Source organism: Podarcis melisellensis (assembly GCF_964234715.1).
Source record: "Podarcis melisellensis genome assembly, chromosome: 2".
NCBI lineage: Eukaryota > Metazoa > Chordata > Lepidosauria > Squamata > Lacertidae > Podarcis > Podarcis melisellensis.
This window is the reverse complement of record NC_138529.1, coordinates 116,796,803-116,823,312: the sequence shown is the minus strand read 5'-3', so window position 1 is coordinate 116,823,312 and position 26,510 is coordinate 116,796,803. Positions and strand designations below refer to the sequence as shown.

General features: G+C 46.8%; 2 protein-coding genes across 4 annotated transcripts; both read right to left on the bottom strand.

The window, feature by feature from the left end:
- Positions 1-1,092: 1,092 nt before the first annotated feature.
- Positions 1,093-13,962, bottom strand: LOC309364698 (uncharacterized protein). Its single transcript, XM_081902477.1, has 4 exons — positions 13,834-13,962; positions 5,332-6,186; positions 4,363-4,492; positions 1,093-2,659 (listed from the first exon to the last, which is right to left on the bottom strand). Exons 2-4 carry the CDS (start codon positions 6,013-6,015, stop codon positions 1,785-1,787), a joined length of 1,689 nt encoding a protein of 562 aa, XP_081758603.1. The 5' UTR covers positions 6,016-6,186; positions 13,834-13,962; the 3' UTR covers positions 1,093-1,784.
- Positions 13,963-19,193: 5,231 nt separating this feature from the next.
- Positions 19,194-25,550, bottom strand: LOC309364990 (uncharacterized protein). 3 transcript variants are annotated; one of them, XM_081903063.1, is made up of 4 exons: positions 25,132-25,550; positions 22,740-22,811; positions 22,512-22,628; positions 19,194-21,436 (listed from the first exon to the last, which is right to left on the bottom strand). In XM_081903063.1, exons 3-4 carry the CDS (start codon positions 22,512-22,514, stop codon positions 20,333-20,335), a joined length of 1,107 nt encoding a protein of 368 aa, XP_081759189.1. In that variant the 5' UTR covers positions 22,515-22,628; positions 22,740-22,811; positions 25,132-25,550; the 3' UTR covers positions 19,194-20,332. The 3 variants fall into 3 exon arrangements, with proteins under 3 accessions (XP_081759189.1, XP_081759190.1, XP_081759188.1); XM_081903064.1 differs by lacking the exon at positions 22,740-22,811 and having other exon boundaries at positions 25,281-25,550; XM_081903062.1 differs by lacking the exon at positions 22,740-22,811 and having other exon boundaries at positions 25,132-25,549.
- Positions 25,551-26,510: the final 960 nt, after the last annotated feature.

Genomic DNA, 26,510 nt, shown 5'->3' with positions numbered 1-26,510 from the left:
TGTTAGCAAGGACTTGCCCCCCTCCCAATACCTGTAAAATTTGGGAGGGGGGGGCAAACTATTAACCCAGCAACATGCCTCCTACTGGCCACCTGTTAGAACTGCAGGCAATCTCACAAGAGGAAAAGAATCTCGGGGAAGAATCAGGGTCAAAGGTCCATCCAGGACTCCCTAACTTTCTTGCTGCGGGAAGTTCCGCTGCCCCAGAATTAGATCCTGCTGGCAGGTTCGTAAAACTCATGCAGGGGACTGGGTCACTGAGGGGGTGGCAAGCAGAAGGAACAGGTTGCAGTGATGCTCACTGGGTACAGTCGCAAGTGAGACTTTAAATCAATGGTGTGAAGGCTGTGCCCCCCAACTTCATTTCATCTGGCCCTCTGCAGACCCACTCTAGTCTTTGCTCTCTAGTCTAACCTTCCTGTGATTAGTTCCTCTTCTGCAATGTGTGTAAGTGTATGAGAGAGAAAGAGGGGGAAGTTTTCCCAATAAGTACAGTGGTACCTCTGGTTGCAAACGGGATCTGTTCTGGAGGCCCATTCACAACATGAAAAGAACGCAACCCGCAGCGGCACGTCTGCGCACGCACGGGTTGCGATTCGCCAGGTTGCGATTCTGCGCATGACTTCATATTGCGCATCTGCGCATGCACGAGCGGCGAAACCCAGAAGTAATCCTTTCCGGTACTTCCGGGTCACCGCGGGACACAACCTGAAAGAACGTAACATGAAGCGGACGTAACATGAGGTGTGACTGTAGCCCAAAAAGACGGGAAAAGCCTGCAAAATTTCTATGGGATGTGGGTGACCCAATGGAGCCTCCATATGCAGCAGTCTACCTCTGGACACCAGAAGCTGGGGACAAGGAAAAGGGAGGGAGGGAGGGAGGGAGGGAGGGAGGGAGGGAGGGAGGGAGGGAGAAAAATGAGGTGGCAGAGAGAATGCTATACAACCCTGCAAACTGCCCGCTTTTGGATCTTTACCCCCATCCAATACCGGCACGCACCCCTCAAAAAAATAAATAAAAAGATTATCTGCAAGGGAATGCAGTCCTCAATAGCTGTAACTTTGGAGAGTTGAGGAAAGCCATTAAAAAGGGGGGGGGGCTTGAAAAGGTAGCCTTTTCAAATACAGTGGTACCTCGGGTTAAGTACTTAATTCGTTCCGGAGGTCCGTTCCTAACCTGAAACTGTTCTTAACCTAAAGCACCACTTTAGCTAATGGGGCCTCCCACTGCTGCCGTACCGCCAGAGCACGATTTCTGTTCTCATCCTGAAGCAAAGTTCTTAACCCGAGGGAATATTTCTGGGTTAGCGGAGTCTGTAACCTGAAGCATATGTATAACCTGAAGCTTATGTAACCCGAGGTACCACTGTACTTGATCATTATCTGACAATACATGACTAATATTTCACAGGTCAGCTGGCTGAATTGATTGAGACAGATCAAACACGCAAGCTGACCGAAGGGCAAAGGCTGGGATGGCTTTTCCCTCTGCTTGGTCACTTGGAATGCCAGCGCAAAGGAAGGGAAGGGAAGCTGGAAAACGCCGAGAGCGCGGCATCCCTCCCTCAGCTCTCAAACCTGGCAGCCGCCCTACAGCTAGTTGCAAAACAGAATGCGAAAGGATATAAAATCGCGCTCCCTGCCCTGTCTGCATCTCCACTGAAGGAGCATTTACAGTGCTGCCGTTTATAAAGAATGTGGCTTTTAATCCCTGCTGGAAGGGGGAACACACCTGGTCGCCAGGAGGCAAGCTCAAATCACCGCAGGCGACCAGACATGAGGCTAATTGCTAGGACGCTCAGAAGTCTCATAAGACGCTGCCTCCAGTTGAAGTTTCTCCCCACACTCAAAAACGTTGATAGTGTCGCTCAGCGCGTAGATTTTCTGATGTGTCGCGCACGACGACGGCTGGCTGAAGTTTGGGCTGTATTCCGGGCATTTGTGGGGTTTCTCCTCGACGTGGATTCTCTGAGGGTGAATAAGGCCCGACTGCTCAGAGAAGCCAATGTTTTTGTACGTTCTCTCGCCCATGTGGATTCTCTGATGGGAAGTAAGGTAAGTGCTCCTACTGAAGCTGTTCCCACACTCCAGGCATTTGTGCGGCTTCTCCCCGGTGTGGATCCGCTGGTGCGAATTCAGGATCGCCTTTTGGCTGAAGCTCTTGCCGCACTCCAGGCACACGTAGGGCTTCTCCCCGGTGTGGATTCTCCGATGTTTGATAAGGGTGGACAGGTCGCAGAAGCTCTTCCCGCAGTAGGAGCAGCTGTAGGGCTTCTCTCCGGTGTGGATTCTCTGGTGCGACGCCAGGAGGTCGCTCCGGATAAAGCTCTTTCCGCACTCCTGGCATTTGTAGGGCTTCTCCCCCGTGTGGATTCTCAGGTGTATTTTAAGGCTCGACTTGTAGCTGAAGAACTTCCCACAGACGTTACACTTGTACTTCCTCTTCTCGATGGGCTTCTCTTCCGAGATGGAGGCGTTGTGGAACCCGCCACCGGGGCAAGGAATGGGGGGCTTCTTCCACTTCTCGGCCTGGTGGTTTCTCGTTCTCCGCCTCGGCCCGCCTTGGTTCCCAAAGTTTTCCTCCAGCTTCTGCTGCTCCACTCTTTGCAACTGGAGCCCAAGGATTTCCCCGCTGTTCTCGCCCTGTCGGATGTCACCTGCCGGAAGAGAGAGACGCCTGTTGAAGAGGAGACTGAGAGGTGATAATAATATAATAATTATTATTATTTGTACCCCGCCCATCTGGCTGGGTCTCCCCAGCCACAATATCCGTCTACAAATACCTGAAGCTCTACCTCTCTTTCAGATCAGAACCAGTGAAGGTCCTGTGTGAGTGTCTGGAGGCGGTTGGAGGATGGATGGCGGCTAACAGATTAAGGTTGAATCCTGACAAGACAGAAGGGTTTAGGGGGGACAGGAGGTGGGCAGGTGTGGGGGACTCCCTGGTCCTGAATGGGGTAACTGTGCTCCTGAAGGACCAGATGAGCAGCCTGTGAGTCATTTTGGACTCACAGCTGTCCATGGAGGCGCAGGTCAGTTCTGTGTCCAGGGCAGCTGTTTACCAGCTCCATCTGGTACACAGGCTGAGACCCTATCTGCCTGCGGACTGCCTCGCCAGAGTGGTGCATGCTCTGGTTGTCTCCCGCTTGGACTACTGCAATGTGCTCTATGTGGGGCGACCTTTGAAGGTGACCCGGAAACTACAACTAATCCAGAATGCAGCAGCTAGACTGGGGGCTGGGAGCAGCCGCTGAAACCATACAACACCAGTCTTAAAAGACCTACATTGGTTCCCAGCACGTTTCCGAGCACAATTCAAAGTGTTGGTGCTGACTTTTAAATCCCTAAACAGCCTTGGCCCAGTATACCTGAAGGAGCGTCTCCACCCCCATCGTTCTGTCCAGACACTAAGGTCCAGCTCCAAGGGCCTCCTGGCAGTTCCCTCACTGCAAAAAGTGATGATACAGGGAACCAAGCAGAGGGCCTTCTCGGTGGTGGCGCCCGCCTTGTGGGATGCCCTTCCATCAGATGTCAAGGAGATAAACAACTATATTGACTTTTAGAAGACATCTAAAGGCAGCCCTGTTTAGAGAAGTTTTTAATATTTTAATATTTGATCTTTTATTGTGGTTTTTAATGTTCTGCTGGGAAACCCAGCCAGATGAGTTGGGTATAAATACTTCCAGCAGCCAATCAGAAGTTGCATGTTGGTTTTCGGACATTTTATAAGTCAAACGGACTTCCGGAACAGATTCCATTCGACTTCCAAGGTACGGCTGTATACACTAATAGCAACAGAAATTTTGATTTTTTTTCTATAAAATTATACACTAATCTTACAATGACACAATAATACAGTGGTACCTCGGGTTAAGAACTTAATTCGTTCGAACTTAACCTGAAACTGTTCTTAACCTGAAGCACCACTTTACCTAATGGGGCCTCCCACTGCCACCATGCAATTTCTGTTCTCATTGTGAAGCAAAGTTCTTAACCTGAGGTACTATTTCTGGGTTAGTGGAGTCTGTAACCTGTGGAGTCTGTAACCTGAAGCGTCTGTAACCCAAGGTACCACTGTAATAATAATTAGGACTGTAATGCAATGATCAGTGCACATCTTTCTACTGCTTTCTCCCCATGTATGTGGTGTGCTCCAATATTTACATCGCAAAAATTAGGGTGCACCTTAGACCTGACAGCGCATTAGATTCGACGGCAAGCTTAAAAAACACCACTGACACAGCAAATACTTTTTCGGTTTCAAGGTTTTGAAAACTGAGGTGCGCATTCAATTTGATGGCGCATTAGATTCGCCTGAATACGGTACTTTCTTTCCCGTGGGCCGGCATTCCATGCTCACAGATGTTGACGGCATCCATCTCCTGCTTCACCACCGTGCACAGCTGCCTCTTTCCAGAATCAGGCGCCACTGTCTCCGCCTCGGCCAGTGGAATGGCCACCGCCGCCAAAGGAACCCCTGCCGTTGCCACCTGAAACAGTAGGGAGGACCAGAACATGAAGCAGCACCAAGGAGCGGGAGCAGCAGGACAATAACAAAGGAGGGAAGAGCCTGGCATCCACTCAGCCCCAAACTACAGTATGGTGTAGTGGTTAGAGCACTGCATTGGGATCTGGGTGACCTTCAACCAATCACTCTCTCTGCCTCACCTTTTTGGTTATATATACAGAGAGAGAGAGAGAGAGAGAGAGAGAGAGAGAGAGAGTTTTTATTGAAATTTGTAAATCTCAACCCATCGTTCGCACTGAGGTCAAGCACCGAGGGCCTTCTGGCAGTTCCCTCGGTACGAGAAGCTAAGTTACAGGGAACCAGGCACAGGGCCTTCTCGGTAGTGGCACCTGCGCTGTGGAACGCCCTCCCACCAGATGTCAAAGAGAACAACAACTACCAGACTTTTAGAAGACATCTGAAGGCAGCCCTTTTTAGGGAAGCTTTTAATGTTTAATAGGTTATTGTATTTTGGTGTTCTGTTGGAAGCCGCCCAGAATGGCTGGGGAAATCCAGCCAGATGGGCGGGGTATAAATAAAAAAATGCTTATTCTTATTCTTATTACCCAAAGGGGGGAATTTTACATACAAACAGAACGAAACAGCAAAAAATCACACATAATGTAAGATCCAGCAGGAAACAACAGTATTTTGCTTTGCAAGTAGGCATTTGCTTAAAGCTAAGTCTTGCCAATCGGAATTCAAGCACGCGCCCCAGTCAGGCAGTGCAAAGTAGAGGTGGCGAGGGCCAGGCAGAGAGGTCCGGAGGGCCGCATCCGGCACCCCCGGGGGCAGGAGGGGAGAGGAAGCGGGGTCTCTCACCTGCTGCTCCCATCTCAAAGACTCCCGTTGCATCCAGAGGAAGTCCTCGGCCAGGGCCACCGCCTGGGTGCAGGACGCGGGCCCCCGTTCCCTGACCCAGCCCTGGATCTCGGGCGGCAGGACGGTCAGGAACTGCTCCAGGATCAGCAGCTCCAGGATCTGCTCCTTGGAGTGCCTCTCCACCTTCAGCCACCGCCGGCAGAGCTCCTGCAGCCGGTTGTACACCCCTCGCGGCCCCTCGGCCTCCTGGTACCGGAAGTGCCGGAAATACTGGCGGTTCTTCTCCCGGCTGATGGCGTCCCCTAGCAAGATGGCCGCCTTCACCTTCCCATAATCCTTCCTGTCCCGGCCCTCCAGCCTGCCAAAGGCGTGCTTGGCTTCCCCGCTGAGGGCCGGCAGCAGCCGGGTCACCCACTCCTCCCGGGGCCACCGACAGGCTTCGGCCACTTGCTCGAAGGAGGCCAGGAAGGCCTTGGCGTCGTCCCAGGGGGTAGGCTCCTCGGGCGGCTGCGGGGGTCCCGGCTGAGAGGCCTCCACCGTCTTCAGGAACTCCTGCCACTGGGCTTCCCACTGCTGAAGGAGGCCGTCGCGAGACTCCTGCTTGATCTCTTCCCCCGGTTTCCTCTGGAGGAATTCACGGATGCTCTTTTCCTGGAGGATCCGCGGGGCCTGCTCGGCGGACATTTCCCTCGCTCCCGAAGGTGGCAAATCTCCCGAATGCACCTAGGTGTTTGCCCAGCTCTTCCTTTCCTCGCCCCGACGTTCCCGGACTCGGATTATACGGGGTGCGCAGCGTCCGTCGTTCCACGTATGCACAAAGGGAGCAGCGGTTCTCCGCAAAATGTGGCTCTTTTCCTGAGGGAGACAGAGAGTAGATTTTGAGAAGGTGAAAAGCAATCACAGAGGCCCTGCAGAAATGTCCAGCCTGCACCTAGATCAGTTCTAGAAACCCAGATATATATGTAAATTTCAACATCATTTTCATCTCATTATATATCATTTCCCAGAAGTTTTTCACTATTTTAAAGGAAAAGTCTAAAAGTGGCTTACAGCACCTTGAAGCATCAAATAGAACAATCCAGAATAAAACAAATTCAAGCTTCAAAATGTTCCAGATCCTGCTCTAAGTGACATTTTGCTTTCGCTATATTTTTTTACCCCACAGCTGCCCCACAGCAGAAGGACTCTAGGAAGCCAGGGTGGTGTAGTGGTCAGAGTGTCGGACCAGGATGTGGGAGATCAGGGTTCAAATCCCCACTCTGTTATGAAGCTCACTGGGTGACCTTGGAGTCAATCACAACCTCTTAACCTACCTCACAGGGTCGTTATTAGGATTAACTGAGGGGGGGTGAACCATGTACTATTTGGAGAAAAAGGTGGGATATAAATGCAATAAATAAACTCTTCTGCTGACCCGCTTAAGAAATCTGGAGAGGCCAGCCAGATGGAGATGTCAGTAGCCAACTTAGCATCTAGACGTCTCCACGTGGTTGCAATTGAACCTGCACCAGGCACAAAATGCGCCTGGCGCCTGGCTAATTTCTAACAGTGGCCTAGATGGAACCAGAATGGAAATTTCATCTATTTAAGACCTCTATTCACCTCAGAGAGCTACAAATCTCAAATTTCCTTGGGAATAGGGGCTGATTGCTAAAGCACCCTGGGAATTGTGGCTCTGTGAGGGGAATGGGAGTCTCCTAGCAACTGAGAACCCTCAGCGAGCTACAGTTCCCAGGATTCTTTGGAGGAAGCCATGACGGTTTCTAGCGACACCGTACTGCTTCCAAAGCAGAGTGCAAGATGCAGCCTCAGGGTGTGTGGCCTGCAGCTGCCATTGGCTCCAGCCCCTTGAGCCGCCATTTTGTATCTGGCTTTACTAGAAACTTCCGGTTATTGGTAAAACAAAAATAAAGCAGATTCCCCCAAAACTTTAGGACTACCCAGCCCACTTCTAGGGTCACATTTACAACATAAATTTAAATCGCTCCTATACCACTTTAACTGTCACCGACTCCCCCCGAATAATCATGGGAACTGTAGTTTTTGGTAGCCACAGTCCCACCACCCTCAACCAACTGGGTGCTGTGGTTTGTTCAGGCTGCTGAGAGTTTTTAGGAGACCCCCTATTCGCAAACTGCATTTAATTCTAAATTATATACCAGAAACGTGGGCGATTACAAGGGGTCAAAAGAAATGGACGTACCGTGCCATATTAGAAACAAAAAAACTTGTTTTCATGAATTGGAAGAGTTGCAAAGGATCCCATTGAGCTGATGGATTGACAACATGGACAGGCTAGTTACCTACGAACGAATCACATATCGACGCAATTTAAGAATGGATAAATATGAAGAAATCTGGAAGGAATACTTAAGCGATAAGGCAGATAGATAGTGGTGGGAAGTAGGGGGAGGAGAGGTGGGGAAATATTGTTAAAAAGGTGTAGTTATAGGTATATCAGTATTCAAATCTGAATTGTTACATTGTGTTATTAGTGTTATTGTGGTTTTTGTTGTGGTTTTTGTGGTTGTTGTTTGTATTGAAAAAATGATTCAATAATTTTTTTAAAAAAGGAGACCCCCTATTCCCCTCGCAGAGCTACAATTCCCAAAAGATAGATTCATGGTGAATCCACCGTGGGAACTGTAGCTCGGGGTGGGTGGGGACTGTCCGCTTAACGAATTATTGTTTCCCCCCCCAAAAAAAAAAGAAAATGGGGGGAAGCCATGACTGTTTAAAGTGGTATCAAGATGCTTTAAATGTATGGTATGAGTTTGGCCTAAAGGATTGAAAAAAGACTTTTTGTGTATGCAACGACGGCAGCGAGAATGCTTCTAGCCCAGAGATGGAATGAAGGAAACCGATGAGGAAAATAAGAAACCAGGAAGATCAAGTATTCTTAAAAGACTGGAGTAAATTTTTAGTTTCCTTAAAAGACCATTGTAAACAGTTAAAATCATAGTCAGGGATATTGAACAGATGGATAAACGAAAAAAATGCAGAGAATTTTATCTTGAATGTGGAACCCATTGAGGGAGGGAAGGAGGTCCGAAGGTTGAACAGAACCTTTTGTTTTCATGTTTGAAATGGTTAAAATGTATAAAATTTCGTAAAACCAATAAAAAATGTTATAAAAAAGAGGGGTGGGGTGATGGCATCCGAATTTGGACGAGGAAGCCCAAGATCCTCAGCCACGTCTGCAGACCAAGAATGACAGAAAAAGAACAGAGCATTTTTTAAAAGCAGAGGAGGAAGTGGTTAGGAGAGAACACATAATATCTCTCCGGAAAAAGAAAATCCCTCGGAAAACTCAGCCGCAGATGTGAGCTCATCCCCTTGCATTGTAACGAAAGCAGCCCATCTCATTTTCTTCCTTAAGGAGTTTTGGTAGCCATTATGGCAACCCCAAGCCGCTCCCCCTGGCAAGGAGAAACTTCCCCACTTTTTGCAAAAAAAATAAAAAATAAAACATCGCTACACAAATGCCACACAAGCCGTTGAGCATGGCTTTCTCTACCCTCAGAGCAAACACTGATTTCCAAATAGGGGGTCTTTTGCCGTATTTCAAAAAGTGAAAATCAGGACACAAAACCCACACTTCTAGACCCCCCCCCCCCGGTTTTCCAGGACGTTTTTGCCGATATTTGGAAATTCCACCCAGATGCCATTTCCAGCGGGAGACTCCCAGCTACATCTGGGAAATTCTGGATTTATGGCAGCCATACTTTGTGAACGAACATCCAGGGACGTGGGTGGGGAGAGGGAGACCCCCAGGCTTGGGGTGGGGGGATCTGAGGTTTCAAAGCCTTTAAAAAAACAAAAAAGCTTTAGTGAATAAAAGGCTGGTGGGGACCCCTCAAAACAGCCAAGGAGAATAGTGGTCTTAGAATTTAGCATGTACAGCACTTGCTTTCTCCCAACCTTGACAGCAACCCTGAAAGGTAGATTAGGCAGAAAAATAGTGACTGGCCCATAGAGACCAGTAAGGTTTATGGCCAAAGTGGGAATTTCGAACTCTTAAGTGTCCATCCAAATCTATTCAACTGCCATGCCATGCCCAATTTTTAAACACAAATTTATTTAATTATTTCACGGCCCTTCTGCTGCTGACGTTTCCCATACCCTGTACTTGGGTAGCCGGATTAATTTCTCAAACGGTTTTTCGTTTGCATTTTGTTGCGAACAGGTTTTGCCTCCCCAAAAGCTCCTTTTGTCAGGACGTCACTCGACACAATTCAGTGATATGAATCATACATGTTTGCGTAGGGCTGAAGCCAAGGGTGGGGCAGACTTGATTTTTCTCAGGCCCTCCACCAACCAGAACCAGGTGCGAAAGATGCTCAGTTAGAGCAGGGTGCCTCTGAGCATATTCTGAACCCAGAGATTTTCTTTTTCTTTCTTTTTTCTGTCAGTACCAGAACAGGGCTGAACTCATAGTCTTTTCACACACACTTAAAAAATGTCCACTAATGGTTTAGCCGCCTTCATTTTGGCAGCCTTTAAGACCATGGGTAGGCAAACTAATGCCCGGGGGCCGGATCTGGCCCAATCACCTTCTAAATCTGGCCCGTGGACAGTCCAGGAATCAGCGTGTTTTTACATGAGTAGAATGTGTGCTTTTATTTAAAATGCTTTTGGGTTAATTTTGGGGCCTGCCTGGAGTTTTTACATGAGTAGAACGTGTGCTTTTATTTAAAATGCATCTCTGGGGTATTTGTGGGGCATAGGAATTCGTTCATTATTATTTTTCCAAAATACAGTCCGGCCCTGCACAAGGTCTGACGGACAGTGGACCGGCCCCCTGCTGGAAGAGTTTGCTGACCCCGGTTTAAGACAATTCCTTTTAGACAGTTAGGCAATCAGTACCGCTGCCAAACTATAGCTGAACACCCAGAGATCTTATCTGTAGAAGAGACACTGTTCTCCTTTTCTTCAAGAAACTCTGTTTTCTTCTTTAAATAAAACAAAAATGTGCTTTCCTTGTTTTAAGAAGGTGTGGGGTACATGTATAAACTTGTGTGCGTCAGGCAATTCAGGAACTACTGTGAGTGCGACAAAATGCCCATTTCACAGATGGGGAAAATTGCAGTAGTCTGTATTCTCACGCGCAAAGTAACATCAAAACAAAGAACAAATAAAACCTAGACAAAATAAGCAGGTGACACAAGTGTGCATGCACACGAAAGCTCATACCAATAACAAACTTAGTTGGTCTCTAAAGTGCTACCAGAAGGAATTTTTTTCTTTTGACCCAAAAAGAAAAATAACCCACCCACCTTCCCCAAAACCCTCAGTAACAAATCGGGAGGGGCAAGGAACATTGGTTGGAGTCAGAGGAGGGGCCTGAGGGCACTGCGGCGTCACATTGGAGACCCCAATAATAAATCACAACTTTACCATGCCTTTTCGCAAAGTGCCTTGCATTAATTTACTTTCTGCAAAGTGCCTTGCATATATTAAATGCATTTACGTATACCCGCACACAATCTCCAAACGAAATTTGTGCTTTGTAAAAGCGAAGGGGAATGCCTCTTCCAAGACACCGTGGGACATTTTTAGCTTTTGCACGTAGGCTTTGCTTTTTAAAAATTAACTTTTTATAGGGGGGAAGGAATTGTTCATTATTTTTTTATTACTGTATAAGCAATCGACGAGGAACGGGGAAGGTTAAAGGCTGCCGTCTTTCTTGGGAGCCCGAAGGCACGTTAAGAGACATAGAATCATAGAACAATGGTAAGAGTTGGAAAGGGATCCGAGGGTCATCTAGTCTGACCCCGCAATGCAGGAATCTGGGCTGAAGCATCCATGACTGGTGGCCATCCAACCTCTGCTTAAAAGCCTCCAAGATAGGAGAGTTCACCACCTCCAGAGGGAGACCGTTCCACTTTTCTGTGTGCATATCTGTACAGTGGTGCCCCGCAAGACGAATGCCTCGCAAGATGGAAAACCCGCTAGACGAAAGGGTTTTCCGTTTTATGAGCTGCTTCACAAGACGAATTTCCCTATGGGCTTGTTTCGCAAGACAAAAACGTCTTGCAAGTTTGTTTCCTTTTTCTTAACACCATTAATACAGTTGCGGCTTGACTTCGAGGAGCAACTCATAGAACGCAGTGTACATAGTAGCCTTTTATGAGGTTTTTAAAGACTTTGGTGATTTTTGAAGCTTTTCCAAAACTTCTTTTGCAGCCATTTGGTAAGTTAAGCTTTTAAAACTTTTTTTGGGGGGGGTTGGATTTTGGGTTGGGGTGTTTGGAATTCAAGGACTTGGTGTTGGGGAGGGGTTTGCAAGAATCTGGAAGCTTGTGGTTTTTTTCCTGCATTTTTATGATTTTCTGTGACCATTGGGCCACTCTGCTGTTTGTTTTTTAAAAAAATTCTGGGTTTGAATTTTGAAATGCTCTTTACAGTATGTGTGACTTTAAAGAGCACTTAATAAACTCTTGTTGTACCAAATTTGGCTTTGTTTGGACTTTTTTTGACCATAGGAACGCATTAATTGATTTTCAATGCATTCCTATGGGATTTCGTCCTTCGCAAGACAAAAAATTCGCTAGACGAAAAAATTCGTGGAATGAATTAATTTCGTCTTGCGAGGCACCACTGTATGTGCACATGTGTGTATAGATACATGCTTTTTTTTTTTTTAGATAGATCTTTTTAACAGAGCAGCCCAGTTAAAAGCGTCAGACCAGGGCAGGCTTCAATTCGATTTCAAGCCTCTGGCTGTGTCTCAGCAACTCAATCCTCTCCCACCCCGACCTACCTCTCAGGGTTGTAGTGAGGATCAGACAATGGTGGTGGTGAAATAAACACACACACACACACACACCGACTTGAGCTCCTTAGAAAACAAAGCAGGCTATGCAGCGGCTATACTGGCCGGGTCTACTCGGAAGTAAGCCCTCCTGGCTTCAATGGGGCTGCCACTCCTCCTCCTCCCTTCTTGCAAAGAGCCTCTGCTCCAGAGGATTTGAACCCAGGATCTTGGGTGCTATCAGGATGGCCATATGCAATCCCAGATTTCAATGCTCTCTGGACCTGCAAACGTTTTGGGGCAGTTCTGTGTCTTCACTTCCAGTCCGTGCAAATCCTGTAAACTCTTGCTGAAATCCCATAGCTATTCATACCACAAATGTTTGGGGTGGGTGCGGGTTGTTGGTCCGACTTTTGTTGCACCTTCCACCAATACCACCATTTCTCCCCCCACCCCCCATTTTTAACCATTTGTTTAGCCCTGCAAACTATGGAATAATAATAATAATAATAATAATACCGTATTTTTCGCACCATAGGGCACACCGGACCATAGGGCGCACCCAGTTTTTTTGGGGGGAAATAAAGGGGAAAAAAATATTTCCCCCCCAGGTGCGGGGCTGGGGCGGGGGAAGCTAGAGCTAGAGCTTCCCCCGACCCCAGCCCTCAAACAGGCAGCTCTCCGCAAGCAGCGGGAGCGCTCCCGCTGCTTGCGGAGAGGTCCGCGAAGCCTGGACGCGCTGAGCTCAGCGCGCCCAGGCTTCGGCATGCAGGCACCTCTCCGCAAGCAGCGGGAGCCCAGCGCTGGGCTCCTGCTGCTTGCGGAGAGGTGTGCGAAGCCTGGAGAGCATGAGGGGTTGGTGCGCACCGACCCCTCTCACTCTCCAGGCTTCAGCGAAAGCCTGCATTCGCACCATAGGACGCACACACATTTCCCCTTCATTTTTGGAGGGGAAAAAGTGCGTCCTATGGTGCGAAAAATACGGTAATTCCCAGCCACTCTGGGCATGTTTCAACAGAGCATTAAAAGCAGAATAAAAATTCAAACATTAAAAACTTCCCTAAACAGACATCATCAACAAAGAAAGTAAAATAATGAACCACTAACACACGATGTGGCACATTACGCCTGCAATAAAAGCTCACCTGGAGAGGCCCTGAGATTTTTTTTAAATAAAAAAAGGAGTGTGGCCCTTCACTGTCAAGCACTGTACGACTTTGTGGGGCAGGGAGCTACTGGTTCCCCAGTTTGTGGGGCAGGGAGCTACTGGTTCCCCAGTTTGTGGGGCAGGGAGCTACTGGTTCCCCAGTTTGTGGGGCAGGGAGCTACTGGTTCCCCAGTTTGTGGGGCAGGGAGCTACTGGTTCCCCAGTTTGTGGGGCAGGGAGCTACTGGTTCCCCAGTTTGTGGGGCAGGGAGCTACTGGTTCCCCAGTTTGTGGGGCAGGGAGCTACTGGTTCCCCAGTTTGTGGGGCAGGGAGCTACTGGTTCCCCAGTTTGTGGGGCAGGGAGCTACTGGTTCCCCAGTTTGTGGGGCAGGGAGCTACTGGTTCCCCAGTTTGTGGGGCAGGGAGCTACTGGTTCCCCAGTTTGTGGGGCAGGGAGCTACTAGAGGTGGAAGGGAGCGAACTCTCTCCCCCCTCCGGAGCGAAGAGAGCGACTCGATCCCCCGCCAGATCTCCCTCTCTTGCTCCCCCCACCCACTCAGGATCGTGCCTTTTCTCCGCCTCCTCTTTGGGTGCAACTTACCCAGATTCCCCTCCGGAAGGGACCTGCTCCCCCCCCCCGCACTCCGGAGACCCCCCAGATCTGCAGCCACTCCCGGAGGCGAAGGAAGGAGACGGGGGGGGGAAGTGGCTTCGCAAGACTCCGTTTGCAGGGGGAGGAGATACAGCAGGAAGAGGCCAGACTAACTCTCTGGGGCTCCTTTCTAGGAATCTGCTCGCTCTCCCCTCTCCTCTCCTCTTGGGCAAAGCAAAAGAGTTGATGCAAGCCCGGATATTATCATCACGTTAATATTAGTATTAGTATTGCAATGGGTTTTCTTCCTTTTTTAAATTGCTCTTCTTAACCCCTGTCCTTATTTTGGGTTCCACCCTGCTTGTGCATAGTTTGCAAGTCCAGGAATTATGGTTATTTACTTGCAATGCATGGGGGGGGGTCTCTTTTTCTTTTTTAATTCCCAACCCCTGTCCTTATTTTGGGTTCCACCCTACTTATGCATTTGTTATTATTTATTTCCAATGCATCGAGAGCCTCTCTTTCTTTCTTTCTTTCTTTCTTCCTTCCTTCCTTCCTTCCTAACCCCTGTCCTAATTTTGGGTTCCATCCAGGTTGTGCATAGTTTGCAAGTCCAGATACTACTTATTATCTCTTTGCAATGCTTAGGGGTGTGTCTCTTTTTCTTTCTTCTTAAATTCCCAACCCCTGTCCTTATTTCGGGTTCCATCCCGTTTGTGCATGTGGGGCTTTTGTTTGTTTTAAAATTGGCCGGTTTCCCCACAAAGGAAAGGTGCCTAGCGTCTGCTTTGGGGCTCGCAAGGGCTTCTGGGAACTGTAGTTCAAAACAAAGGCAACACCAAACCTGTTTTCCTAGAGCAGGCATAGGCAAACTCGGCCCTCCAGATGTTTCGAGACTGCAATTCCCATCATCCCTGACCACTGATCCTGGTAGCTAGGGATGATGGGAGTTGTAGTCCCAAAACATCTGGAGCGCCGAGTTTACCTATGCCTCTCCTAGAGAAAGGAGGTGGTGCAATTTTTGGGGAAAAAGAAGTCTTGTGAACCTTGAAGGAGCACCTTAAAGACCAACTAAGTCAGTTCTTGGTATGAGCTTTCGTGTGCATGCACACTTCTTCAGATACACACTTCACACAGATAAAGATATGTGTATCTGAAGAAGTGTGCATGCACACGAAAGCTCATACCAAGAACTGACTTAGTTGGTCTTTAAGGTGCTACTGGAAGGCATTTTTTTTTTTGTTTTGACTATGGCAGACCAACACGGCTACCTATCTGTAACTGGAACCTTGAAGGGTTAACGTGTAATCCTATACACGTCTACCATAGTGCAATCCTATAAATGTCTACCATGGGCCCAGCCAGGATTTTAAATTACTTTCTTTCGACCCCAAGTGCTCAGAAAAATCTGTCGAAATCCTTCTACAATTTCTTCTTTTAGTTAAGTATTTATTTATTTGATGAGGGGGCAGCTGTTCCCCTTGCCCACCTAGCTACACCCATGATGTTTACTCAGAAGTAAACTACACCAAAAAACCCACCCTTTTAAAGCACATGGCTTCCCTCAAACAATCATGTAGCTCACCCACAGAGCTACAATTCCCAGTACCCTTAATAGACTAATTCCCAGGATCCCTTGGGAGAAACAGTGTGATTTAAATGCACATTGTAGTATATGGCGCTGGCTTTGCACAAACAAAAAAGTTGGTCTGTAACCTCCTTTGGGTCTTGCAAGGGCTTCTGGGAACCGTGGTTCACGCCAGGGTCGGGAGCCATTATGATGAACATGAGAAGGGCCTGCTGGCCCATCTAATTCAAGATCCTGTTCTGGCACTGATGACCAAGAAAGAAGATCAGAGTTCAAGGCTGTCCTCCATTGCTGGTGGCTGAAGCAAAATCTGGGAGCAAAATAACTCCCAGGACACCATATTTCTCCCTAGTTTGCTAATCTCTTTCTGATCCCGGTCCAGAAGCTTGCAAGATTTGCATTAAACACTCGTTACGTGTGTTGTTGAAAGCCAGATGTGAGCAAACAGGTTCGAAGGGTCCAGTCGGGTATATTCATTGTTAGGTAAACAGAGCATGCAAGCATCTCATTCTTAGGCAAACGCAGATAATATATGGCCAAGGGATCTAAATCATTATCAGATTGCTCTCAGTAAATGTGTATTTGTGCATTAGGTTCTCATCCTGAGTTGTTTTTAGGGAGATTTGATGCAGGCGTTGCTACTTAATGAGCTTTCACTCTCATTAAAAAGCCCTGAACGGGACACTCCCTGAGCTGGTTTGGGTGAATGTTCCTTGGGGACGTAACTTCTTCACCAAGTGCTTAAACTATGGAACTGCCTGCCACAAGAGGCAGCCCAACCACCAACTTGGATGGCTTTAAAAGAGAAGGGAAAGGCTGTCAATGGCTCCTAGCTTCAGTGGCCATGTTCCACCTCCGCTGTCAGGGTTGCTGTGAGGATAAAATGGGGGAGCACGAGAATTATGCACGACACCTGAAGGCCCTTGGAGGAAAGGTGGCAAAACAATGCAATAACAAATGAAACGTATGGAATTGGGAAGTGTGAAGTTAGGCTGGATTATCTCCTGCAGCCTAATCCCAAACAGAGACCCTGCTCCACAGAGAATAAACTCCCTTGCCCAGTTTGCTATTCTCTAGAACGGTTCCAGTGTTGCCTTTCTCCCCACAAAAAAATAATATTCATTTTAGCACTGCTGGCGTGTCGCCCTGCGCTCAGCTGGCAGCACGAACCCCTGAGGGGTCTCATCTGAACTGAAATGCAATTCACTTAATCCTGCTGCCTAGCAACCCTTCAGAGGGTTTTCTCAGGGACAGGAAATCAGATATGTCTAAGGAAAGGCCTTTTATTCCCCCTCACCTTGTCCTCCTCCTTTTGGATTCTTTCCCTCACAGAAAGATCGTGTCAGAAACCCTGGAAGAACTACTGAAATCCATAAACGGGAATCTAGCGTGCCAGAGAGATAGCTTCCCGTGTCCCAAATGGCTTTTAAAAAATGGACGTTTCCCCCCCTGTTATAAGGCCTAAGGACTGAATTTCCCAGACATAGCCAGTATTTAACCCTCGTAAGCAGCATCGGGGGGGGGGGGGAAGAATCGCTGGAAAGTCCCGGAAAATCTGGACGTATGGCAGCCCATGTGGGCAGTGTAGATTTGGGCAAATTTCATTAAGAAATAGCTCAAAAACACTCTCCCCCCTTTAAAGCTCAACAACTCTGCCCCCCTCCAAAATACCTTTTTGAAATATGGCAACCCTCATTTAATTGACACTGAAATGAGAATGCCTGTCTTGGCATCCCTGGCTCAGGAGCAGGTGAGAAGGCCCTGCCTGGGTGATGCTGGGGGGACCAGGGTTTCATTGGTAGGAAGAGAAGTACGGTAATAATAATAGTAATAATAACTCTGGGTGGCTCCCAACAAATTAAAATTAGAATAAAACATCAAACATTAAAAACTTGCCTAAACAGGGCTGCCTTCTTCCCATGCAGAGGTTATATTTTCGGAGAATCCTCCAGAAAAATAATCTGCCAAAGAACAGGTTGATGGCATTTTACCATTGTACTGTGGAGAGTGTATTAACTTATAGTCTGTGTGCATGGTTTGGGAGCTGCACGGTCAGGGGAAAAACAATGCTGTCCAGGGTTGTAAAGACTGCAGAGAGAATAACTGGGTGCACTCTTCCCACCTTGGATCAATCTATGCTTCCAGGTGCCAAAAGAAAGCTGCAGAGATAGCGCAGGATAGTGCGCACCCTATAAATGATCTCTTTCAGCTTCTGCCTTCTGGAAGAAGTGAACCCTGACCATTAGGTCCAGTCGTGGCCGACTCTTGGGTTGCGGCGCTCATCTCACTTTACTGGCCGAGGGAGCCGGAGTACAGCTTCCGGGTCATGTGGCCAGCATGACTAAGCCGCTTCTGGTGAACCAGAGCAGCGCACGGAAATGCCATTTACCTTCCCGCCCGAGCAGTACCTATTTATCTACTTGCATTTTGACGTGCTTTCGAACTGCTAGGTTGACAGGAGCAGGGACAGAGCAACGGGAGCTCACCCAGTCGTGGGGATTCGAATCGCTGACTATCTGATCGGCAAGTCCTAGGTTCTGTGGTTTAACCCACAGCGCCACCCGTGTCCCCCTGGAAGAAGGTACAGGTTTATAAAGACTAGGACTAGCCACAAGAGAAACAGTTTTTATCCAAATGCGATTTTTAAACACAGTGTAAGGTAGTCTCTGTGGGACTACGGTATATTGTATTTAATTATGGGGTATCAGAGTTTGTAGGGGGTTAACCAAGCTGGGATAGCAGGCTTGTTGGTTTTTGAATGTCTGATGTAGATTTTTTCACTTTTGTTGTTCTGTATGGGACGATGACAAGATTATTGTATCGTATCATATCAGGGTGTGAGGAGAGGCATTCTCTCCTCTCTCTCGTGTGTGAGAGAAAAAGAGGGGGGATGCCCTTCTCTGGATGTGCATACAAGGGAGAGGGGGACTGCCTCTTTTAAGATGTGCATGTGTGAGAGGGGAACATGCCTGTTCTAGGGTGTTAATGTGCGTGAGAAAGAGGAACGCCTCTTCTAAGGCAGTATTGTCGCAGGCACGCCCTCCATTTCTGAGCAGTGCAAGATTCCAGAGGTTCCTTAGGCCAAGACATACCGAAAGAAAATAGGACTTTATTTATGTATTCCACTACAGCAGCGAGATTGTTGATTGCACAAAACTGGAAGACTGGAGAAATACCAACTAAAGAACAATGGCAGGAGAAGTTGATGAACTATGCAGAACTGGCAAAAATGACAGACTAAGAGAAAAAGACAACAGTGACTTTGAAAAAGTATCTGAAGAAGTGTGCATGCACACGAAAGCTCATACCAAGAACTAACTTAGTTGGTCTTTAAGGTGCTACTGGAAGGAATTTTTTGTTTTGAAAAAGAATGGGAACCATTTATATTATATTTGCAGAAACAAAGAAAGTCTATAGACTTGATGGCAGGATTCAAATAAACATTCACATTGTTAGCATTAGAAAATGTGTAGAAGATAGAGAAATAATATGGTGTATTCATTGTTATTTTTATGTTTTTAGGTTTGGTGTTCTTGTATAAATATGTTATTAGTAGCTTTTTCTTTTAGGAGGCAGCAAAGTTGGTGAAAGGAGAAACAAACTAGAAGCGGAAGTTGGGGGAAGCCTAGGAGCGGAAGGGAGGGAGGAATGCATAGTAAATGTTATGAATATGAGATGTGTAATGAATGAAAAAAAAAAAGAATTTAAAAAAGATTCCAGGGGTTCCTGGTGCTTATCTAGGCTTCGCTTTCCTTTGGAATGAGGGACAGACTGTGGCGTCTTTTAAGATACATGGTTTATTTGCACATACATGAAACCTGAGCTCACAGTGGAGGGGCTCACAGCATTAACACCCCAAGAGGGTCTGGGTTCAACTTATCACACATCAGAGAGTCCACACTGGAGAAAGGCCGTACAAGAGTTTGGTGTGTGTGAAAACCTTCCAGGGACAGACCTTCCTCATGACACACAAGAGAATCCACACAGGGGAGAGGCCTATCAAGTGCCTGGGTTGTGGGAAAAGCTTCCTTAACAGCTGAGACCTCACTGCTCATTAAAGAATGCACGCAGAGACAAACGGATAAATTTGAGTAGGTGGAAAACATGTGCGGAAACGCGTTCCTGATCTTAGGGATTTTAGGCTAATTATACAGAAATCGCTGTATGAAATCGCTATCCTTTTCGTTCCTGCATTTCTTGTGGAGAATTGAGACAATGACATTGCGGGCCTGCTGCACTCCAGACGGCTCATAAAATAAATGTGGTGTAGTGGTTGGAGTACTGGATTAGGACCTGGGAGACCAGGGTTCGAATCCCTAGTCAGCCCAGAAGTTCTCTGGAGAACCTTGGGCCAGTCATTGCCTCTTAGCCTAGTCTACCTTGCAGGGTTCTTGTGAGAATTCCATGTGCACCTCCTGGGAGAAAAGGATGAGATATAAATGCAACCAGTCAATCAATCAATCAATCAATCAATCAATCAAATAACACATTGATGTAAATAGAAGGTCTTCCTCATTAGTCAGTTCCTGTTCCCACAGGGGTGGGAGACAGGGGCTGTGATTCACTGCAAGCTCCTCCTTGAATGATGGGCTTCTTTCCATACACAACACAGATGTCTTGTTCCTTGGGGGCACCAACAGTGGGCTGCAATGTGGCTTTCCAATCTTCTCCACCATCAATAGGCTTAACTTCATCCTCCCCTGGGTGTGTTTCCTCAGGATACCCAATTCTGATATGGACAGGGTGCTTTTGTAGGACACCTTGGTCATACACAATGCAGGTGTCTTGTCCTTTAGCAGCATCACCAACAGTCTGGGCTGGAGGTTTACTGGGGACACTGGAGTCTAGTTTGCTGTGAACGGGACCCTCCACTGAGTGGGTTTCCTGCAAACATGCCTTTCTCTCGCAGAAGTTGGGGTTCTACCAGATGTTTTCCTCACCTACAATGCACACATCCTGCTCCTTAACAGCACGAGGAATTGCCTGCACTGGGATATCCCAGGGGGATCTGCAACTTCCTCCATGAGGAAGGGGTTCCTCCTCCTCCTCCTCCTCGACTGGGTGGGCTTTCTGCTGACCCTTCGTTCTCTTGTGGATGATGGGCTTTGCCCTGATGGGTTCCCCATAGACAATGCACAGGTCTGGCTTCTTGCAAGTATCAGGCATCGTCATCCTGGCTGTGGCAGCAACAACGGTCTGAGCTGGAGTTTTACTTGGGACACTGGAGTCTCCTTTGCTATCAACTGGACCCTCCCCTGAGCTGATTTTCTGCAAACATGCCTTTCTCTCGCCGGTTTTGGGGAACTGCCAGATGTTTTCCTCACCTACAATGCACACATCCTGCTCCTTAACAGCACCAGGAATTGCCTGCACTGGGATATCCCAGGGGGATCTGGAACTTCCTCCATGAGGAAGGGGTTCCTCCTCCTCCTCCTCGACTGGGTGGGCTTTCTGCTGACCCTTCGTTCTCTTGTGGATGATGGGCTTTTGCCTGAAGGGTTCCCCATAGACAATGCACAGGTCTGGCTTCTTGCAAGTATCAGGCATCGTCATCCTGGCTGTGGCAGCAACAACGGTCTGAGCTGGAGTTTTACTCGGGACACTGGAGTCTCCTTTGCTGTAAACTGGACCCTCCCCTGAGCTGATTTTCTGCAAACATGCCTTTCTCTCGGCGGTTTTGGGGAACTGCCAGATGTTTTCCTCACCCACAATGCACACATCCTGCTCCTTAGGAGCACCAGGAATTTTCCACACTGGGATTTCCCAGGGGGATCTGCAACTTCCTCCATGAGGAAGGGGTTCATCCTCCTCCTCCTCGACTGGGCGGGCTTTTTGCTGACCCCCTGTTCTCTTGTGGATGATGGGCTTAGCCCTGATGGGTTCCCCATAGACAATGCACAGGTCTTGCTCCTTGCAAGTATCAGGCATCGTCATCCTGGCTGTGGCCCAGGTGGTCTTCTTGCAACTTTCTTCAGAGGCACAGGCGTCTTTGGCTTCATCTCCTGGCTGCCACTTTCTCGTTGCCTGTTTAGGAAAGTAAATTGATTGAAATGAGGAATCTTGAGAATAGGAAATACAGATAAGCAGCTCCCCTTTCAGAAGGTACTTTTGAGTGCCGCATACGTATCCTGCATTTCTGACACGCCCAGCGTTGTTGTTTTATGAAAATAGCTCACAATATAATATTTCCTTCATCATCCTCACCTACACAAGGGAATAGGAATCTTGGTCACTTAGTTTAGTACTGTCTGGATTGAACCTGCAACCTTCTGCAATGCAGGGCCGAGGCCATTTAGGGCTTTAAAGGTCAGCACCAACACTTTGAATTGTGCTCGGAAACGTACTAGGAGCCAATGTAGGTCTTTCAGGACTGGAGTTATGTGGTCTCAGTGGCCACTCCCAGTCACCAGTCCAGCTGCTGCATTTTGGATTGGTGGTACCGTATTTTCCGCTCTGCAAGACACACCCGGCTATAAGACGCACCTAGTTTCTAGAGGAGGAAAATCAGAAAGCAACGCAAAGCCTCCGGCTGCGCTCAAGAGGCTTTGCATGGCTATCCCTGAAGCCAGGAGAGCAAGAGGGATCGGTGCGCACACTTCAGCGATAGCTGAGCAGCCTGCATTTGCTCCATAAGACACGCACACATTTCCCCTTACTTTTTAGGAGGGGAAAAGTGTGTTTCATAGAGCGAAAAATACGGTAGTTTCCGGGTCACTTTCAAACGTAGCCCCACGTAGAGCACATTGCAGTAGTCCAAGCAGGAGATAACTGGACTTATATACATATATGTGTGCATGTATTTTAAATCTTTCGCCCTCCTCCATTGGCCCCCAATTTGTTTGTTTCTTAAAAGGCCCAGAGCAATAATCAGGCATGGCTTGTAAATCTGGGCTTCCCTGCCGGATCCTGTCCCGATTCCAGCCTGCGAGCTTTCTGGATTAGCTATAAATCCAGGGGAGAGAATCGAAACCATTAAAATGGACTCAGGACGTGCGCAAATGGAAAGCTCAGATCTGTTCCCACGGTTTGCTGAGGGATTCTCACCCTCTCTATCTTAACCACCAACTAAAAAAATAAAAAGGAAACCAGCCAATGTTACCATTTCCAGATGTGCTATCCTAGAGAAGGGAACTTTCGGCGTCCGAAGAGGCTGATTGGCCAAGGTCCTGATGTCACTCTGGAAGCACCGCCTTCACTATGGGGGGCAGGAAACTACCTGTGTGAAAAAATAACAAGAGATGTCTCAAGAGTGCAAAGCAGTTGCTATTGTTAATATTAGAAAATCCACAAATGTCATGTGTTTTGTTGGGTCAATGCATTTTATTACCTGGTGGGATTAATTATGTCTTCATTTGATAGAATTAATTTTTTAGGGCTGTCTGGCAAAGGCCGATAACAACTAATAAAACAGGTTAAATAAAATATCCAAATATTAACTGCATTGTAGACAGCAGCAATAAACACTAAAAGCAGAGGTAAACACTGAGAACAGTGTGGAGCAGCAGAAGCCTTTGCTTGTTTACTCATGAGTAAGTCCTACTTCATCCTATGCCCTTTAAAAATGTGGTTTGGGGGGGTTATTGGGTTGTTTTTATTTTGATTATATGTTTTGTGATTTTATATTTTGATTTTTTACTGTGAACCGCCCTGAGACCTCCAGGTATAGGGCGGTGTTATAAGAATTCCAAGGTGCTAAATAAATGTTCATAAATGTACAAGGGAAACACTTACGTAAGTATATGAGCCACGTGTCTGAAATAGTACAGGAGAGTAATCCTGAAGCCATTTTGACTCTCCCAAACCGTTTTGACTCTCCCAAATTGACCTCAAATATTTCTCTGCAAGGAGAAAGGAAATGGGAAAGCCTTCCCATTGTCTCTTTGCTTGCAAATCCAGTCTTAAGGGCATATTTGTGTATGAATAGGGTGAGCCTGTGACCTAGATTTAGGAATTAAAGTATTTACCATTACAAAAGAATGGCCAGGCTGCCCAGCTAATGCAATCAGTGACCACTGAGTATCTTAGCAGGCAGGATTTCTGCCTTCTGTGATGCATGATTTTTTTTGGGGAGACGTCTTGGGCTACAGGGTGGGCAATTTCAAACTTCTATATAAGGGCTTTTTGACTTATGGTGCTGGAGGAGACTCTTGAGAGTCCCATGGACTGCAAGAAGAACAAACTGATCCATTCTGAAGGAAATCAGCCCTGAGTGCTCACTGGAAGGACAGATCCTGAAGCTGAGGCTCCAATACTTTGGCCACCTCATGAGAAGAGAAGACTCCCTGGGAAAGACCCTGATGTTGGGAAAGATGGAGGGCACAAGGAGAAGGGGACGACAGAGGACAAGATGGTTGGACAGTGTTCTCGAAGCTAAGAACATGAGTCTGACCAAACTGCGGGAGGCAGTGGAAGACAGAAGTGCCTGGCGTGCTCTTCTCCATGGGGTCACGAAGAGTTGGACACGACTAAACGACTAAACAACAACAATATAAGGGCTTGTGCACCATTGTTCTGGGTTCCTCCTCCCTCCTGCATGTGGAGAGTGGGAACCCTGTTGCAACAGTTTAATAAAGGACTCTATATGGGCTCTTGGATACCCCTGAAGGGAATAGGAGCAGGTTTTTTCTTATAACAGTGGTATATAAATACTAATAATAATAATAATAGGCTCCAGCCCACCCCTTCAGACAGGGGTGAATTCACAGACTTTCCTTCTTCATCTCAAGCCCCTTCACTGTCCCACTTGGGTGTTTGCTCAGCTAAAGGGGGCCAGGTGTTTATTTGGGAATTGGAGTTCACAGAAAAACAAGACTGATATGAAAAGAGAAATTACCGGTAAACAGCAGAGAGAAAAATCCTCTTTCTCCTTCTTGCACTTGGATTTAATAGCTTTCTTGTTTTGTTTTTCAAAAAATTGTGGCTCGGTTTCACATACTGTCAACATAATAACATCAACTTTTGTGGTTTTCTTAAAAAAAATTTTTTTTTACCCTGATAATATGTTAGCTTGACCATAGGCATTCTATTTTCCAGGGAGGATGTATTGATTAAATATTATCCCTCCTCACTCACACTAGGGAGAAAGCCATTAGAACACATTCCCTTGCGCAAAGTATTGGAAGACACAAGAACTACCCACACTGGAAGAGTGGCAGACAAAGGTGATTGACTACATGGGACTGGCAGAATCCGGGACCAAGAAAAAGAGACTGTGGAAGAAGACTGGAAGAAATTCAAAGTATACCTTAAAAATAGTTGTAAAATTGATGAGTGTTAAAATGTCAGAGGAAGGGAAAATATAGAATTACAGCTGTAACTGACTATGTATGAGAAGAAGCGTAAAAAGAAAATAAGTAATTAATTAATTGATGTGAAGAGTTGCTGAAGAAACTTTAAAACAGGGATGCAGAAAAGGGGAGGTATGGGGAAGTCCGAGAAGCAAGGTTTAGGAAAAAGAGTTTCTTGAAATTATACATGTTTATATGTTTTTGTTTGTCTATGTGCGTGTGTTGTTTTGCTTTTAATTTGTGTTGAAAAACTAATAAAAAATTATTATTTTTTAAAAAAGAACACATTCCCTTGCAAGTTGGTGATTCCTTACAATCCTTTAAATTAAGCAATCCAGTCTTGCTTGTTCCTGGTAGGTTTCCCCTTAGTATTTCCCTCTTAAAATAATAACAACAACACAGGAGTCTTCTTTAGGAGTAAAGTTTACTTACCTTGCAGCTTCTATCCTCTGTAAGGATAAACCATGTGCTGCTGGATAAGAGCCAGAAGAGGAGGTCCAAGAGAGAAGTCAAAAGGAGAAAGGGGCGATGGCCACGTGCTCAGCCCATTTAAAGGGTCTGCTAGGGCCACGCCCACCTACCTGGTCACACACAAGGGGAGGGGGCTCCAGAACAGGTATGGCAGGAAGTCCTCCCTCTCTGGAGCCACATTCCCCTGTGGGTCCACTCTAGGCAACAGGAAATTGTTGTACTTGACTGCTTCAGTGATGATACATCCCACATGCCCCTTACGCAGGCAAGACAACATACACTTATATACACAATTTTTATTCAACCACCCTGTTATGTATTGAGTTGACTAGGATCCAAATTGCAGCAGTCTGATTGGTCCTAGAACAATGGGATCCAGAATGCAGCAGTCTGATTGGTCCACAGGAGCCACCCAATCCAACTCCAGGCGAAAGTGAATCTGCAAGCTGATTGGCCTACAGGAGTATCCCGGAATTAGCCAATCACGTGGGGCCCATTGTGTAAATAATATTTAATGCTGTATTCTTTTTAATACTTGATTGGGAGCCGCCCAGAGTGGCTGGGGAAACTCAGCCAGGTGGGCGGGGTATAAATTATTATTATTATTATTATTATTATTATTATTATTATTATTATTAATTAAAATTATTATTAAATTATTATAATTAATTATTAAAATAATAATTATTATTTATATATATAATAATAATGTATATAAAGTAGACAGTTCAGGGAAACATTCCATTCCTCACTACTATGATCTGAATAAATAATAATAATAATAATAATAATAATAATAATAATAATAATATCTTTATTGTCATTGCCCCCTCTCAGGGACAACGAAATTACTTGGCTGCTCCATCCACACAGGTAGGGCACTCCACACAAAATCAAAACAACTATAAAAACACTAATTAAAACAATACAGTATAATACAGCAAGGAAGATTAGATGACTTTCAAAGTCCAGGCTTCCCATTCAGGGCCGAGATCGCTCTGGAGAAGAAGCTGTTCTTAAGACGGCTCGTTCTTGTCTTCATCGTCCTGTATCTCCGTCCCGACGGCAGGAGCTCAAAGAGACAGTGACCAGGATGTGATGGATCTTTTACTCTGTCCAGTGCCTTCCTATGGCACCTTGTGGCATAAATCTGCTCTAAGGTGGAAAGTGGGCAGCCAACAATGCTCTCTGCTGCCTTAACAACTCTGCACAACGCCATCCTGTCCTGGGTAGTACAGCTTCCGTACCACACACATAAGCCATAAGTGAGCACGCTCTCAATGGCACAGTGACAGAAGGCAAGCAGCAGTTTCTGTGGAAGATGGTTTTTCCTTAGAATT